The sequence below is a fragment of the Nestor notabilis genome, unplaced genomic scaffold (genome assembly GCF_000696875.1).
Source record: "Nestor notabilis isolate BGI_N333 unplaced genomic scaffold, ASM69687v1 scaffold9705, whole genome shotgun sequence".
NCBI classification, from domain to species: domain Eukaryota; kingdom Metazoa; phylum Chordata; class Aves; order Psittaciformes; family Psittacidae; genus Nestor; species Nestor notabilis.
The window spans coordinates 45309-56798 of record NW_009927968.1 but is presented as its reverse complement, the minus strand read 5'-3'; the positions used below and the strand labels follow the sequence as shown (position 1 = coordinate 56798).

Sequence of the window (11490 nt, the reverse complement as noted above, 5' to 3'; positions counted from 1 at the left end):
CCCCCCCGCCTCTCCATACCTCTTTTCCCAGTTCCCTTCCATGTGTGAGAAGATGAGGATCCGGGTGACCGACTGGTGAGCTGGGTTAGGAAAACTGGGCTGGAGGAGCGGGGTGGGCAATGGGGAGCCCCATGGAAGCCCCATGGAAGCCCCTCCTGGTCCACGGTGCGATGGTGTCACCGGTTGTGTTGCAGGGACCGTCTGACACACAACGATGTCATTGGCACTGCCCACCTCTGCATGTCCAAGATCTCAGCCCCCGGCGGGGAGCTGGAGGGTAAGGAGGGGGCAGAAGGATGGGATTTGGGATGCATGGCCATGGAGGAGCACTGCATGCTCGTGGCTGATGGTGGTGGTGGCTTGGAGGACGTCACAACACGATGGTCCCTGCCCTGTGGCTGGTCATGGGGTGCTGGAGGTTGCTGCTGTGTGTTTTCTGCATGGACCTGGTCCCTCCTGGTTTGTGGTTCTGAAGATGTTCAGGTCCTCCCAGGGGTGCTGGGTGGGAGGCTGCAGGGCCATCGTGTGCTGGAGGTTTTGCTTCCTCTTTGCTTTGAGCTATGGAGGTGGCTGCAGTCCCCTGTGCGGTTGGTGACAGGCACCGGTGTCACCAGAGCCAGAAGATCATAGAATCAACTGGGATGGAAAAGACCTTTCAGCTCATCCAGTCCAACCATTCCCAGCACTGCCAAGGCCACCACTAACCCCTGGCACTGAGGCCTCGTCTACCCGGGCTGTGAACACTTGCAGGGACGGTGCCTCCAGCCCTGCCCTGGGCAGCCTGTTCCAATGCCTGAGCACCCTCTGGGCAAGGAATTGTTCCTCAGCTCCAGCTAAACCTGCCCTGGGGCAGCTTGAGGCCATTTCCTCTTGTCCCATCCCTTGTTCCATCCCTTGGGAGCAGAGACCAGCCCCCTCCTGGCTCCATCCTCCTGTCAGGCAGTTGCAGAGAGCGATCAGGTCCCCCCTGAGCCTTCTCTTCTCCACACTAAACCCCCAGGTCCCTCAGCCCTTCCCCATCACACTTGTGCTCCAGGCCCTGCTCCAGCTCCGGTGCCTTCTCTGGCCCCATCCAGCACCTCAATGTCTCTCTTGCAATGAGGGGCCCAGAACTGACACAGGATTCGAGGTGCAGCCTCACAGTGCCCAGCACAGGGGGACAGTCCCTGGCCACACTGGGGCTGGGACAGGCCAGGATGCCTGAAGATGCCCTGTCCCACCCGTGTGTGCCTCCACTTGTGGCTCCTCCTTAGGTGACATTTAGGGGCTGTCACAGGGTGGGATGTGGGTTCAGGTCCAGCTTGTGCTGAGGGGGCTGTTTCCAGTCGCAGGGGGTTCTGAAGTGAAGGGCCACCACGGAGGCACTGGCAGGGATGGTGGCACCGACTGTGTCACTGCTGGGCAGCAGGGCAGGGAGCTGGGACACTGTCGTGGGGCTGCTGAGAGCCAGCAGCAGACACTGCACTAACCTGCACGAGCATCTGCTGCTGCTTGGTGGCATCTGCCACCCCACTGGGACTCCTCTTGCTCTGTTCCCTTTGCTCTGGGCATCTCTGAGACCCTGCAAACCCCTGTCCCACCAAAAGCATCCCCATGCTTCAGGGGACACGAGCCAGGACACAAGCATGGTGTGAAGCCACGTGTCCCATGGCCCACCATGCATGCAGGCATGGAGTTGGGTTGCACGGTTCTCCACTGTGGTGCTTGTGTGTCCAGTCCCCCTCTTCCCAGTTACGATGCAGCTCCTGGGCTGGTCTGGAGAGAAACAGAGAGGCCAGAAGGGAGGAAGAGGAGGTTCTGAGGGGTCTACCAGGACCAGCACATCCCACCTCACCACTGAGACCTGCTTGGTACCCAGGACGGGCTGGGGACGTGCGGCTCCATCCAGCTTTTGCAGCACATGGAGCATCCTTCAAGGATGCTCAAACCTGCCTGTTTCACACCAGTCCTACAGCTCTGGAAGGGTCACAGGGCTTTATACCAACCTCTCCCTTCCTCTCTCTGTCTCCTTCTGGCACCAAAGCCCATGAGAACATTCACCCTCCATCCCTCCGTGCTCCTCTGCTGCCTTTCCTGACCTCTCTCCATTTCTTTGTGCCTCAGATGAGTTTCCTGCTCTCACGAAGCCTCTGAAAGCCTCAGACTGTACGTCCCTGTTAGCCTCTGGGTTTGCAGTTGAGCTTGGTAATGGCTTTGCTGGTTCAGGTGCCACCAGAGCTCTGGATGGAGTTAGTGGAGCGTTGGCTGTGTTGTGTCTGGGCACATTAATGGGAAGAGGAGACAGCTCCAGCTTAGCCTCCTCCTGCCCTGTGGGAGAAGGGACTTTCTCTAGAATGGGTTGGAAGGGACCTTAAAGCTCCTCCAGCTCCAACCCCTGCCCCGGGCAGGGACACCTTCCACTAGAGCAGGTTGCTCCAAGCCCCTGTGTGCAACCTGGCCTTGAACACTGCCAGGGATGGGGCAGCCACAGCTTCTCTGGGCACCCTGTGCCAGCGCCTCAGCACCCTCACAGGGAACAGCTTCTGCCCAAGAGCTCATCTCAGTCTCCCCTCTGGCAGGTTCAAGCCATTGCCCTTGTCCTGTCCCTCCATCCCTTGTCCAAAGCCCCTCTCCAGGTTTCCTGGAGCCCCTTTAGGCACTGGAGCTGCTCTAAGGTGTCCCCTTCAGGAGCCTTCTCTTCTCCAGCTGCCCCAGCCCAGCTCTCTCAGCCTGGCTCCAGAGCAGCAGCTCCATGGTTCTGGTGGCCTCCAGCCGCGCGCAGCAGAGCCCCATGAGGCACATCCCCGTGGTGCCTTCAGGACTCTCTAACACCTCTTTCCCCGCAGTGGATGACGGCCTCGGGTTCCTGCCAACGTTTGGTCCCTGCTACATCAACCTCTACGGCAGCCCCCGGGAGTTCACCGGCTTCCCTGACCCTTACGAGACGCTCAACCTGGGAAAGGTGACCCTGGCTTCTCCCAGCACCACCTCAACTAAACCTCTGCTCCTCCTTGCCCAAAGCAGCTGCTTCTAACCCAGACTGGCTTTGTCATTAGGAGCCTGCGCTGCGTTTCCTGCCCTGGCTCTTCCCGCTCTCAAACACCTCCTGACATTGCTCTGCTGCCCCAACGCCACCTTGGAAGCTCTTGCAGCAACACTTTGCCTGGTCTTGCTCCTCTGCAATGAAGCCCATTGAAGGCAGAGGCAGAGCTCACCTATGGGCACCTGGGTCCTGACGCCTTGTCCCTGGTCTACCCCAAGGGTGAGGGCGTTGCGTATCGCGGCAGGATGCTGGTGGAGCTGGAGACCAAGCTGGTGGAGCACGTGGAGCAGAAGGTGGAGGACATCTCCGCAGATGACATCCTGCGTGTGGAGGTAATGGGGTCTCTGTGGGGTGTCTGGGGTCAGCCCTGCAGCAGCGTGGTGTGTGGGGCCCTATGGAAGGTGCTGGCCTGGGTGGGTGATGTGCCGGCAGTGGTAGAGCATCAGTGAGCTCTTGGAGAGTGTCTTCTGCTGTGTTTACACCCCAGTGTTGCTCCACCTGAGCTGCTGCGTGGTAGTGAGCAGACCATGGTGAACAGCATGGTGTCCTCAGCATGAGAAGGACATGGAGCTGTTGGAGCGAGTCAAGGGGAGGCCACGAGGAGGATCAGGGCCTGGAGCAGCTCCTGGATGGAGCCAGGCTGAGAACATTGGGGCTGTTCAGCCTGGAGAAGAGAAGCTGCTGGAGACCTCAGAGCAGCTTCCAGTGTCTGAAGGGGGCTACAAGGATGCTGGAGAGGGACCTTCATTAGGGACTGGAGTGACAGGACAAGGGGTGATGGGTTCAAACTGAAACAGGGGAAGTTCAGGTTAGGTCTAAGGCAGAAGCTCTTCCCTGGGAGGGTGCTGAGGCGCTGGCACAGGGTGCCCAGAGAAGCTGTGGCTGCCCCATCCCTGGCAGTGTTCAAGGCCAGCTTGGACACAGGGGCTTGGAGCAACCTGCTCTAGTGGAAGGTGTCCCTGCCCGGGGCAGGGGTTGGAGATGGAGGAGCTTTGAGGTCTCTTCCAACCCAAACCATTCTATGACCACCAGGGAGGGGTGGCGGATGTGCCTCAGCTCAGGCTCTATCACAGATACTTTGCTCCTTTTGCTCGTTTCTTCATGTTTAAGCTGCATTTCTCATGGGAAGTTCTACCCTTCTCCTCTGTCAGGTTCCTCCTGAACATCTCGCCCCAAATTCCCTTTCTCCAACCTCTGTTTCCTCCCCTGCACTACTCTTTTCCATGTCAGAGGCCTCGCTGAGCTGCTGTGTGCTGGGATAGTGGAGGGAGTGTGTGTTGGAGAGCCCTGGTGGTGTCTCCTCTATGGACATGGTCCTTTGCCTGTTGCAGAAGTACCTGCGCCGTCGGAAGTTCTCCCTGTTCGCTGCCTTCTACTCTGCCACCATGCTGCAGGACGTGGATGATGCCATCCAGTTCGAGGTCAGCATCGGCAACTACGGCAACAAGTTTGACAGCACGTGCCTGCCCCTGGCCTCCACCACGCAGTACAGCCGCGCCGTCTTCGATGGTGAGCGGCGCGGGGCGACCCTGCGCTTCACGGCATGCTCAGGGAGGCTGCAGCACTGGAGGTGCTCAGCACCCATCTGCATGGGGGTAACCAGTGGCGGGGGGGGGGGGGGGGGGGGAACTGGGTGGCCTCAAGGTCCTTTCCAACCCAAACCAGTCTGTGATTCTCTGTGGTCCTGGATGACTTGCTCAGGGTGACCGTGGTTGAGCATGGGTTGGACCAGAAGATCTCCAGAGGTTCTCGCCCACCTCAACCATGCTGTGAAGGGGGAATATGTGGCTGGGGAGGAGCGGGGAAGCCAGGACTACTCTCAGGTCTGTGCTGGCTTGAAGTGGTTCTTGGGTAGCACCTCAGCACTAAGAGTGCCTACTGATCTCCAAGGAAAAGCCAGTGCTTTTGGACGGCCTTTCCCTGGCTCCTGTGGGGCTCTCGCTCTGGTGTGAGGTGTCCTCACCACTCTGGGGTTGTTCTGGTTTCTGGCCTTGCTGCCGTGCAGGAGCTGCTCAGCCGTGGAGGTTGATGTACATCCCTTTGGACCTCCATGTGCGTTGCTCTGTTGCTTTGAGGAACAGAATTCCCATCCTCTTGCTCACAAAAAGCTCCAGAGTTGGGCTTCTGTCAGTGTCCAAATACTGCATCACCTCCTTCAGCTCCGCTCCAGCCCTGAGGAGTGGGGAAGCCACCACCCCGGGATCAGGAGCTCAGTGGTGTGCTGTCTCCTCCAGGCTGTCAGTATTACTACCTGCCCTGGGGCAACGTGAAGCCTGTGGTGGTGCTGTCATCCTACTGGGAGGACATCAGCTATCGGACCGATGCCCAGAACCTTCTCCAGCACGCAGCAGACAGGCTGGTGAGTGCTGTGGTGGTGAGGAGCATCGTCCACCTCCATTCTGCATCCTCCCTGGGGGGCAGAGGCCACCTCCAGGCTGGGTCAGGGCTGGGTTTGATGTCTCCAGTGCTGTGGAAGGGGAAATCTGTTGGTGTCCTGGGTGCCATGCTCTGCCCATGGAGTGATGGAGGGGAGGGGACCACCCTTGTCCCCACAGGGTGACAATGGGATATGAACACAGTGCTTCGCCTGCTGATGGAAGTGCAGCGCACAAGGACCTTCCTTCAGCTCCTGAGCTATTGATGGGATTTCTTGCTGTTGTTCCCCTCTGGAGCTCCAACAGGAGCAAAACCAGAGGTGCAGAGCCCTGGTGGGACCCAGGCTGGACTTTCCAATCATGGGAGCAGCTCCAGGTGCTCACTGGGAAGGTCCATGGAGGGTGTGGAGTCTCCATCCTTAGAGATACTCACTGCCCACCTGGACGTGGTCCTGGACAACCTGCTCAGGGTGGAGCAGGGATAGTGGGTTCCTTAGTTTCTCCTCTTCCCTCCCTTTCACACAGGAAGCAAACCTGGAGAAGGTCCACCTCGCTCTGAAGGCCAACTGCACATCAGGTGAGCTGGACGCCCTGTGTGCCCAGCTGCTGGATGACACCATTGCTGACTGCAGGTACGTGCTGCCAGGTTTCAGTGTCAGCCTTCTCATGGCATTTGTTGCACTTGCCTATCTAGGAGAAAGGTCTTTTCTCCTCTCTGAAAAACAGCGGTCATTGGCCAATGTTGGCTTCTAAAGCTGCTGAGCCAAGGCACTGAGTTGAAAAGGTGACATTTGAGGCATGTCGTAAGTTTCCAGCCTCCATGCAAAGGTTCCTCACCTTAATGAGCAGAATTGTGTGGGGCAGGAGCCCAGCCAGAGGGGTGGTGGGGATGGTGGGTGAGGAGCACCAATGGCGCTTCCTGGTTGAGTCTGTGCCCTGCATAGGAGGCACCCACACAGAGCACCCAAAGGGGTGGTTTGGCTGCGCCTGGGTGTGGTGTGTCTGATGGATGGGCCATGGGGTGGGGATGTTCAGCCTGGAGAAGAGCAGGCTCCTGAAGGGGACACCTCAGAGCAGCTCCAGGGCCTAAAGGGGCTCCAGGAAACCTGGAGAGGGGCTTGGGACAAGGGATGGAGGGACAGGACAAGGGGAATGGCTTTATCCTGCCCGAGGGGAGATTGAGATGAGCTCTTGGGCAGAAGCTCTTCCCTGTGAGGGTGCTGAGGCGCTGGCACAGGGCGACCAGATGATTCTGTGATCTCTGCCCATCCCCACAGCCTGACCCTGCCTGACGTCCTGGCAAAACCAGCCAGCACCCATCTGGACCAGAACCTGTACCGGTTCCGCAGCAGCAACCTGGAGCAGATAGTGAAGACAGCTCTGAAGCTCAAGCACGAGGACTCGAGCCTCCCGGCAGCCCTGGAGCAGGCAGAGGACTGGCTCTCCCGGCTGAAGGCCATGGCAGAGGAGGTAACGCTGCTGTGATGGTGGCAGGAGCTGCTTTGAACCTTGCGGGGGGTCATGGTCTTCCCAAGCTCTTCACCACCATGACATAAGGCCAGGGTGGACACAGGGGCTTGGAGCAACCTGCTCTAGTGGAAGGTGTCCCTGCCTGGGGCAGGAGGTTGGAGCTGGAGGAGCTTTAAGGTCCCTTCCAACCCAAACCAGGCTGGGATTCTATGATTCTATGTCAACCAAGGACAGTGATGTGATGTGAACATTGGGAAGGCACCAGGTTTGGCCCCCAGCCATTGAGGTTTAGCCTTGTTCATGGCAGATCTTTGCAGCATGAAGGCCAGCAAACCCTCAACCAATGCTTCTGTGGAGGGCAGGTGTTAAGGAAACGTGGGGCTGCTCACCCCTGGTCAGACCCAGATGGGACCTGGAGCTGCTGAGATGGGGTTTGGGGTCAGCAGTTCTCAATCCATGGGCTTGGGTTGGCAGCAGCACTTGGGGGCACTGCTGCTCTCCAGCCTCCTGCATCCCCCTTGGCTGATGCTCTAGATCAGAGCCCCCAGCTGGACACGATGGCTTCTGTGTCTTCCAGCCCCAGAACAGCCTCCCCGACATCGTGATCTGGATGCTGCAGGGGGACAAGCGTGTGGCGTACGCCCGTGTGCCCGCCCATGAGGTCCTCTTCTCCAGGAACATCTCCAACTGCTGCGGCAAGAACTGCGGGAAGCTGCAGACCATCTTCCTGAAGGTACCCTGGCTCTTGGTGTGTGTGTATGAGCAGTGGGTTTAAACCACTCTTCCCTAAAAGAAGAGAGAACAGCAAGCAGGGAAACCTGGAATCCCACCACAACATCAGCCCATGAGCACATGGGGCTCCAGGGACACCCCAGACCCAGTTAAAGCTGGTTCCTGCATGGTGAGAACCTGGTGGTGCTTCTGGTGGAGTTCAGCTCCTCTTCCATGGACCTGCAGCACATCCCTGTGGGTATCTCCATATCATAGAATGGTTTGGGTTGGAAAGAACCTTAAGATCACCTAGTTCCAACCCCCCATTCTCTGCAAGTCCCGAGCGCTGCAGCTGGTGCACTTTGTCCCAGATGGTGCTTTTGGAAACAAAATCTAGTTTAATTTTTCACTTTTTAATGTTATTTTAAGGCTTTTCACATTCCTGCCCCTCTGCCAGCCCAGGAAATCCAAGCTGAGGCCTCCTTTGCCAGGCTCTTACCGAGCTTCTCACATCTCAAGTAGTGGTTCTTTGCCCTTTCCCTCTGTGCCAGCCTGGGAGCAGACAATCGGTGCTGAACCAGCTCTGAAAACCTAAAGTGAAATAAAATCAGCTGAATAAACCCCAAACCTCAACCTGGCAGCAAAAGAGGAACCAAAATACGCTGGGATTTCTTCCGTCCTTTAGCTCTGGATGGAAAACCAGCATCACTTGGAGGGGGAAAACAGTGACAGAGAACAGGGCAGTGGGACATCTCCCTCTTTGTTCTTTCTATTCTTGCTGAAGGTTGGAACCAGGTGATCTTAATGTCCTTTCCAACCACGCTGTGATTCCAAGTACGTGTCCTCTCTTGGCGTGGTGTCCTCTCCCTGAGGAGCTTTGAAGCTCATTTTCATGCTGTTGATGTTGTCCCAGCTCCTGTCTGGGGCTATGGGGGCTTTACCCACCACTCCAGCCTCACATCCTGAGCATCCCCCATTAATATCCTCCTCGGGGGTATTAATGTGGCTCTGCCTTTGGCAGCACCCCCAGGAGGAGGTGATGGGCCCGAAGATCCCAGCCCAGATCCGGGTCCAGCTCTGGTTCGGGCTCTCGGTGGATGAGAAGGAATTTAACCAGTTTGCTGAAGGGAAACTCTCCGTCTTTGCTGAAACTGTGAGCATCAAACGGGGACCAGCATAGAAGGTTTTCTGCTCTCTGGTGGGCTGGGATGGGCTGGACCGTGGGTGATGCCACTGCTAAGTGAGGGTCACATCAGTCCCTACCAGTGGGGAGAAGAAAGAGCCGGAAGCCTGGAGAGAAGGTTGGTGGCTTCACATTGTGGCTTCACATCTCCTTCTACAGGCTTTGGAAGAGAACCTGGGGGTGCCCATGGGGGTAAGGGACTGGTGGGGTCTGTCCCAGAGGTCTGTCCTCAGGTTGGGTTCTGCAGGAAGGAAGGGATTGCTCATGGGGTGGGGCTTTGTGCCTCCAATGTGAAACCATCTTCTGCCTTTGCTCCCTCAGTATGAGAACCAGACCAAGCTGGCGCTGGTGGGGAACTGGGGCACAACTGGCCTCACCTACCCCAAGTACTCTGATGTCACTGGCAAGATCAAGCTGCCCAAGGACAGCTTTCGCCCCTCCACGGGCTGGACCTGGGCTGGGGACTGGTTCATCTGCCCAGAGAAGACGTGAGTGATGGCGTTCTGCAAGGAGCAGAGCCTGGTGGGCTGTCCTGGGCACCCCAAAAGTGATGATGAGCTGGATGGAGGCCCGGGGTGCCACGGGGGTTCCTCATCTGCTTACCCCATCCTTGGGAGGCAGCAGCATTAGTGCAAGATGGATCATCTCTGTGCTGAGTGATCACCATCACCACCGCTCGTGGTCGTGGTGGCCTCAGCACCCAGCTCACTGGGGTGCCTGTGCAAACCCCACACTGAAGAGCTTTGGAGGCGGGATGCCAGTGGGGCACTGGGGTGGATGCTCAGCACAGCTCTGCCATCTTCTTGCACTGGATTTTGTGGTGGGATTCACCTGAGCTGGGTGGATGAGGTCTCATGGGAGCTTTGCTTGGGACAGAAGTAGTTCAGGACCCAATGGGAGGGAGGACATGGGGCCGGGGTCCCTGTGGGGCAGGAGAATGCTCCTGACGCTGTGTGTCTCCCTGGGGTGCAGGTTGCTCCATGATGTGGATGCCGGGCACCTGAGCTTCGTGGAGGAGGTGTTCGAGAACCAGCTCCGGCTGCCTGGAGGCCAATGGATCCACATGACCGATGCCTACACTGATGTGGTGAGGGTGGCGTGGGCAGCTTGGGGTGATCACCACCACAGCTGCAGTGGTAGGAAGCCCCCATGGGCTCAGGGGAGGTTGGGCGTTGTTTGATGGAAAACACCCCTATGTCCCACAGAACGGGGAGAAGGTCCTGCATAAGGATGAGATCGAGTGTCCTCCGGGCTGGAAGTGGGAAGATGTGGAGTGGGACACGGACCTCAACAGAGCTGTGGATGAGAAAGGTATCGTGATCAGTTTTGGCTCCAACCTGTGTTCATTCCCTTTGCTCATTGTGGTGTTTGCTTCCATGGTCCCTTCCAGCACCAGGGATGGTAACATCCCCTTTTGTGGCTGTGTGACCGCCCTGGTGGCTTCATGAGAAGGGGATCAAGCCCTGGGGGCACCTTCTCCTCCTTGCTCTGGCTGATCCTGGGGCTATGGGATGGGCAGCACCAGGCATCTCACCTGGCTTCAGGTGAAAGAGGAATGGCAAGCATCAGGCCAGAGAGCACGCAGGCATGGACACAAGGGTTGAGGCTGCCTGAGGAAGGGAGGACAGGGAGGAGAGTCCCCAGGCTGTGGCTTTGAGCCCAGGGCTGGTGGGACACCATGAATCCATCAGCTGGGCATCTCCAGAGGGACACCTCCATTGGGCAGCAGCACGAGCAGGTCATGATCAAACTGGGAAAGTGGGTTGCATCTGAACAGACTTTTGCCACTAAAGCTGTTCCAACTGGGATATGTCCAAATGTCCCTGCCCATGGCAGGGGCTGGAACTGGATGATCTCCGAGGTTCTTCCAGCCCAGCCCATTCCATGATTCTACGTGTGAAGAAGGGAGGAAGGTTCTGGGGCTCTTCTCCCGCCTTCACCAGGTGTTTCCTTCTCCCCAAGGCTGGGAATATGGCATCACCATCCCTCCGGACCGCAAGCCCAAGGCCTGGGTGCCGGCAGAGAAGATGTACCACACCAACCGGCGCCGGCGCTGGGTGCGGCTGCGCCGGCGGGACCTGGCGCAGATGGAGACCATGAGGAAGGTAGGATGGGGGCCACGGGAGTGGGTCAGGGCCATGCCTCTCCATGCGGAGGAACTTGGCCTTCTGCAGGGACTTGCTGTGCTGCCGGTGGCCCCTCTCTTCGTGCTGGCGCAGGCAGGAGGCTCTGGGTTTCAACTTTTTTGTGTTGCTGGCGGTGGCCCCTCTCTTCGTGCTGGAGCAGGCAGCAGCCTCTGGTTTCCACTATGGGGGTCAACACCTCCCAGAGGTGGAGACTGCTCCAGGGGCGCTTGGTTGGGCTGTGGGGTGGGATGGGGACCTCCACTCGTGCAGGAACTGGCAGAGGCTCCCAGTCCGCCCCTGGTCCTGGTCCCGCTTCCCTCTAGGTGGAGCAATTGGACCACAAATGGCACCGCGGCGCTGGGTCTGCCCTCCCCAGCCACTTCCCCAGGACACCGGGTCCCTTCCCGGCAGCGTTCCAGATCGTGGTGGCTGGGAGGCACAGGGAGCCCCTGCCAGGCTGTTTGCCCAAGGGATGCCAGTGCCAGGGAGGTGGCACAGCTCTGAGGAGATAAAGCCTCCATGGACTTGTGACTGATGGCCCGTGGTGGCAGAGCCGTGGTGGCCCTGGGGGGGGGTCAGACGTAGGAAAGAGCCGAAGCGAAG

The 11490-nt window shown here is 58.3% G+C and overlaps 1 protein-coding gene across 1 annotated transcript in view; it reads left to right on the top strand.

Annotated features, from left to right (window-relative positions):
* Positions 1-11490, top strand: part of LOC104405562 (dysferlin-like) — a gene marked incomplete at both ends in the record, with an annotated part of 55720 nt that overhangs the window by 5058 nt on the left and 39172 nt on the right. Inside the window, 15 exon segments of the mRNA XM_010014302.1 lie at positions 32-75; positions 195-277; positions 2104-2145; positions 2826-2941; positions 3241-3354; positions 4354-4531; positions 5257-5381; positions 5923-6029; positions 6675-6867; positions 7445-7600; positions 8600-8731; positions 9083-9249; positions 9734-9848; positions 9967-10072; positions 10724-10866. Of these exon segments, the coding sequence (XP_010012604.1) occupies positions 32-75; positions 195-277; positions 2104-2145; positions 2826-2941; positions 3241-3354; positions 4354-4531; positions 5257-5381; positions 5923-6029; positions 6675-6867; positions 7445-7600; positions 8600-8731; positions 9083-9249; positions 9734-9848; positions 9967-10072; positions 10724-10866 (1821 nt within the window).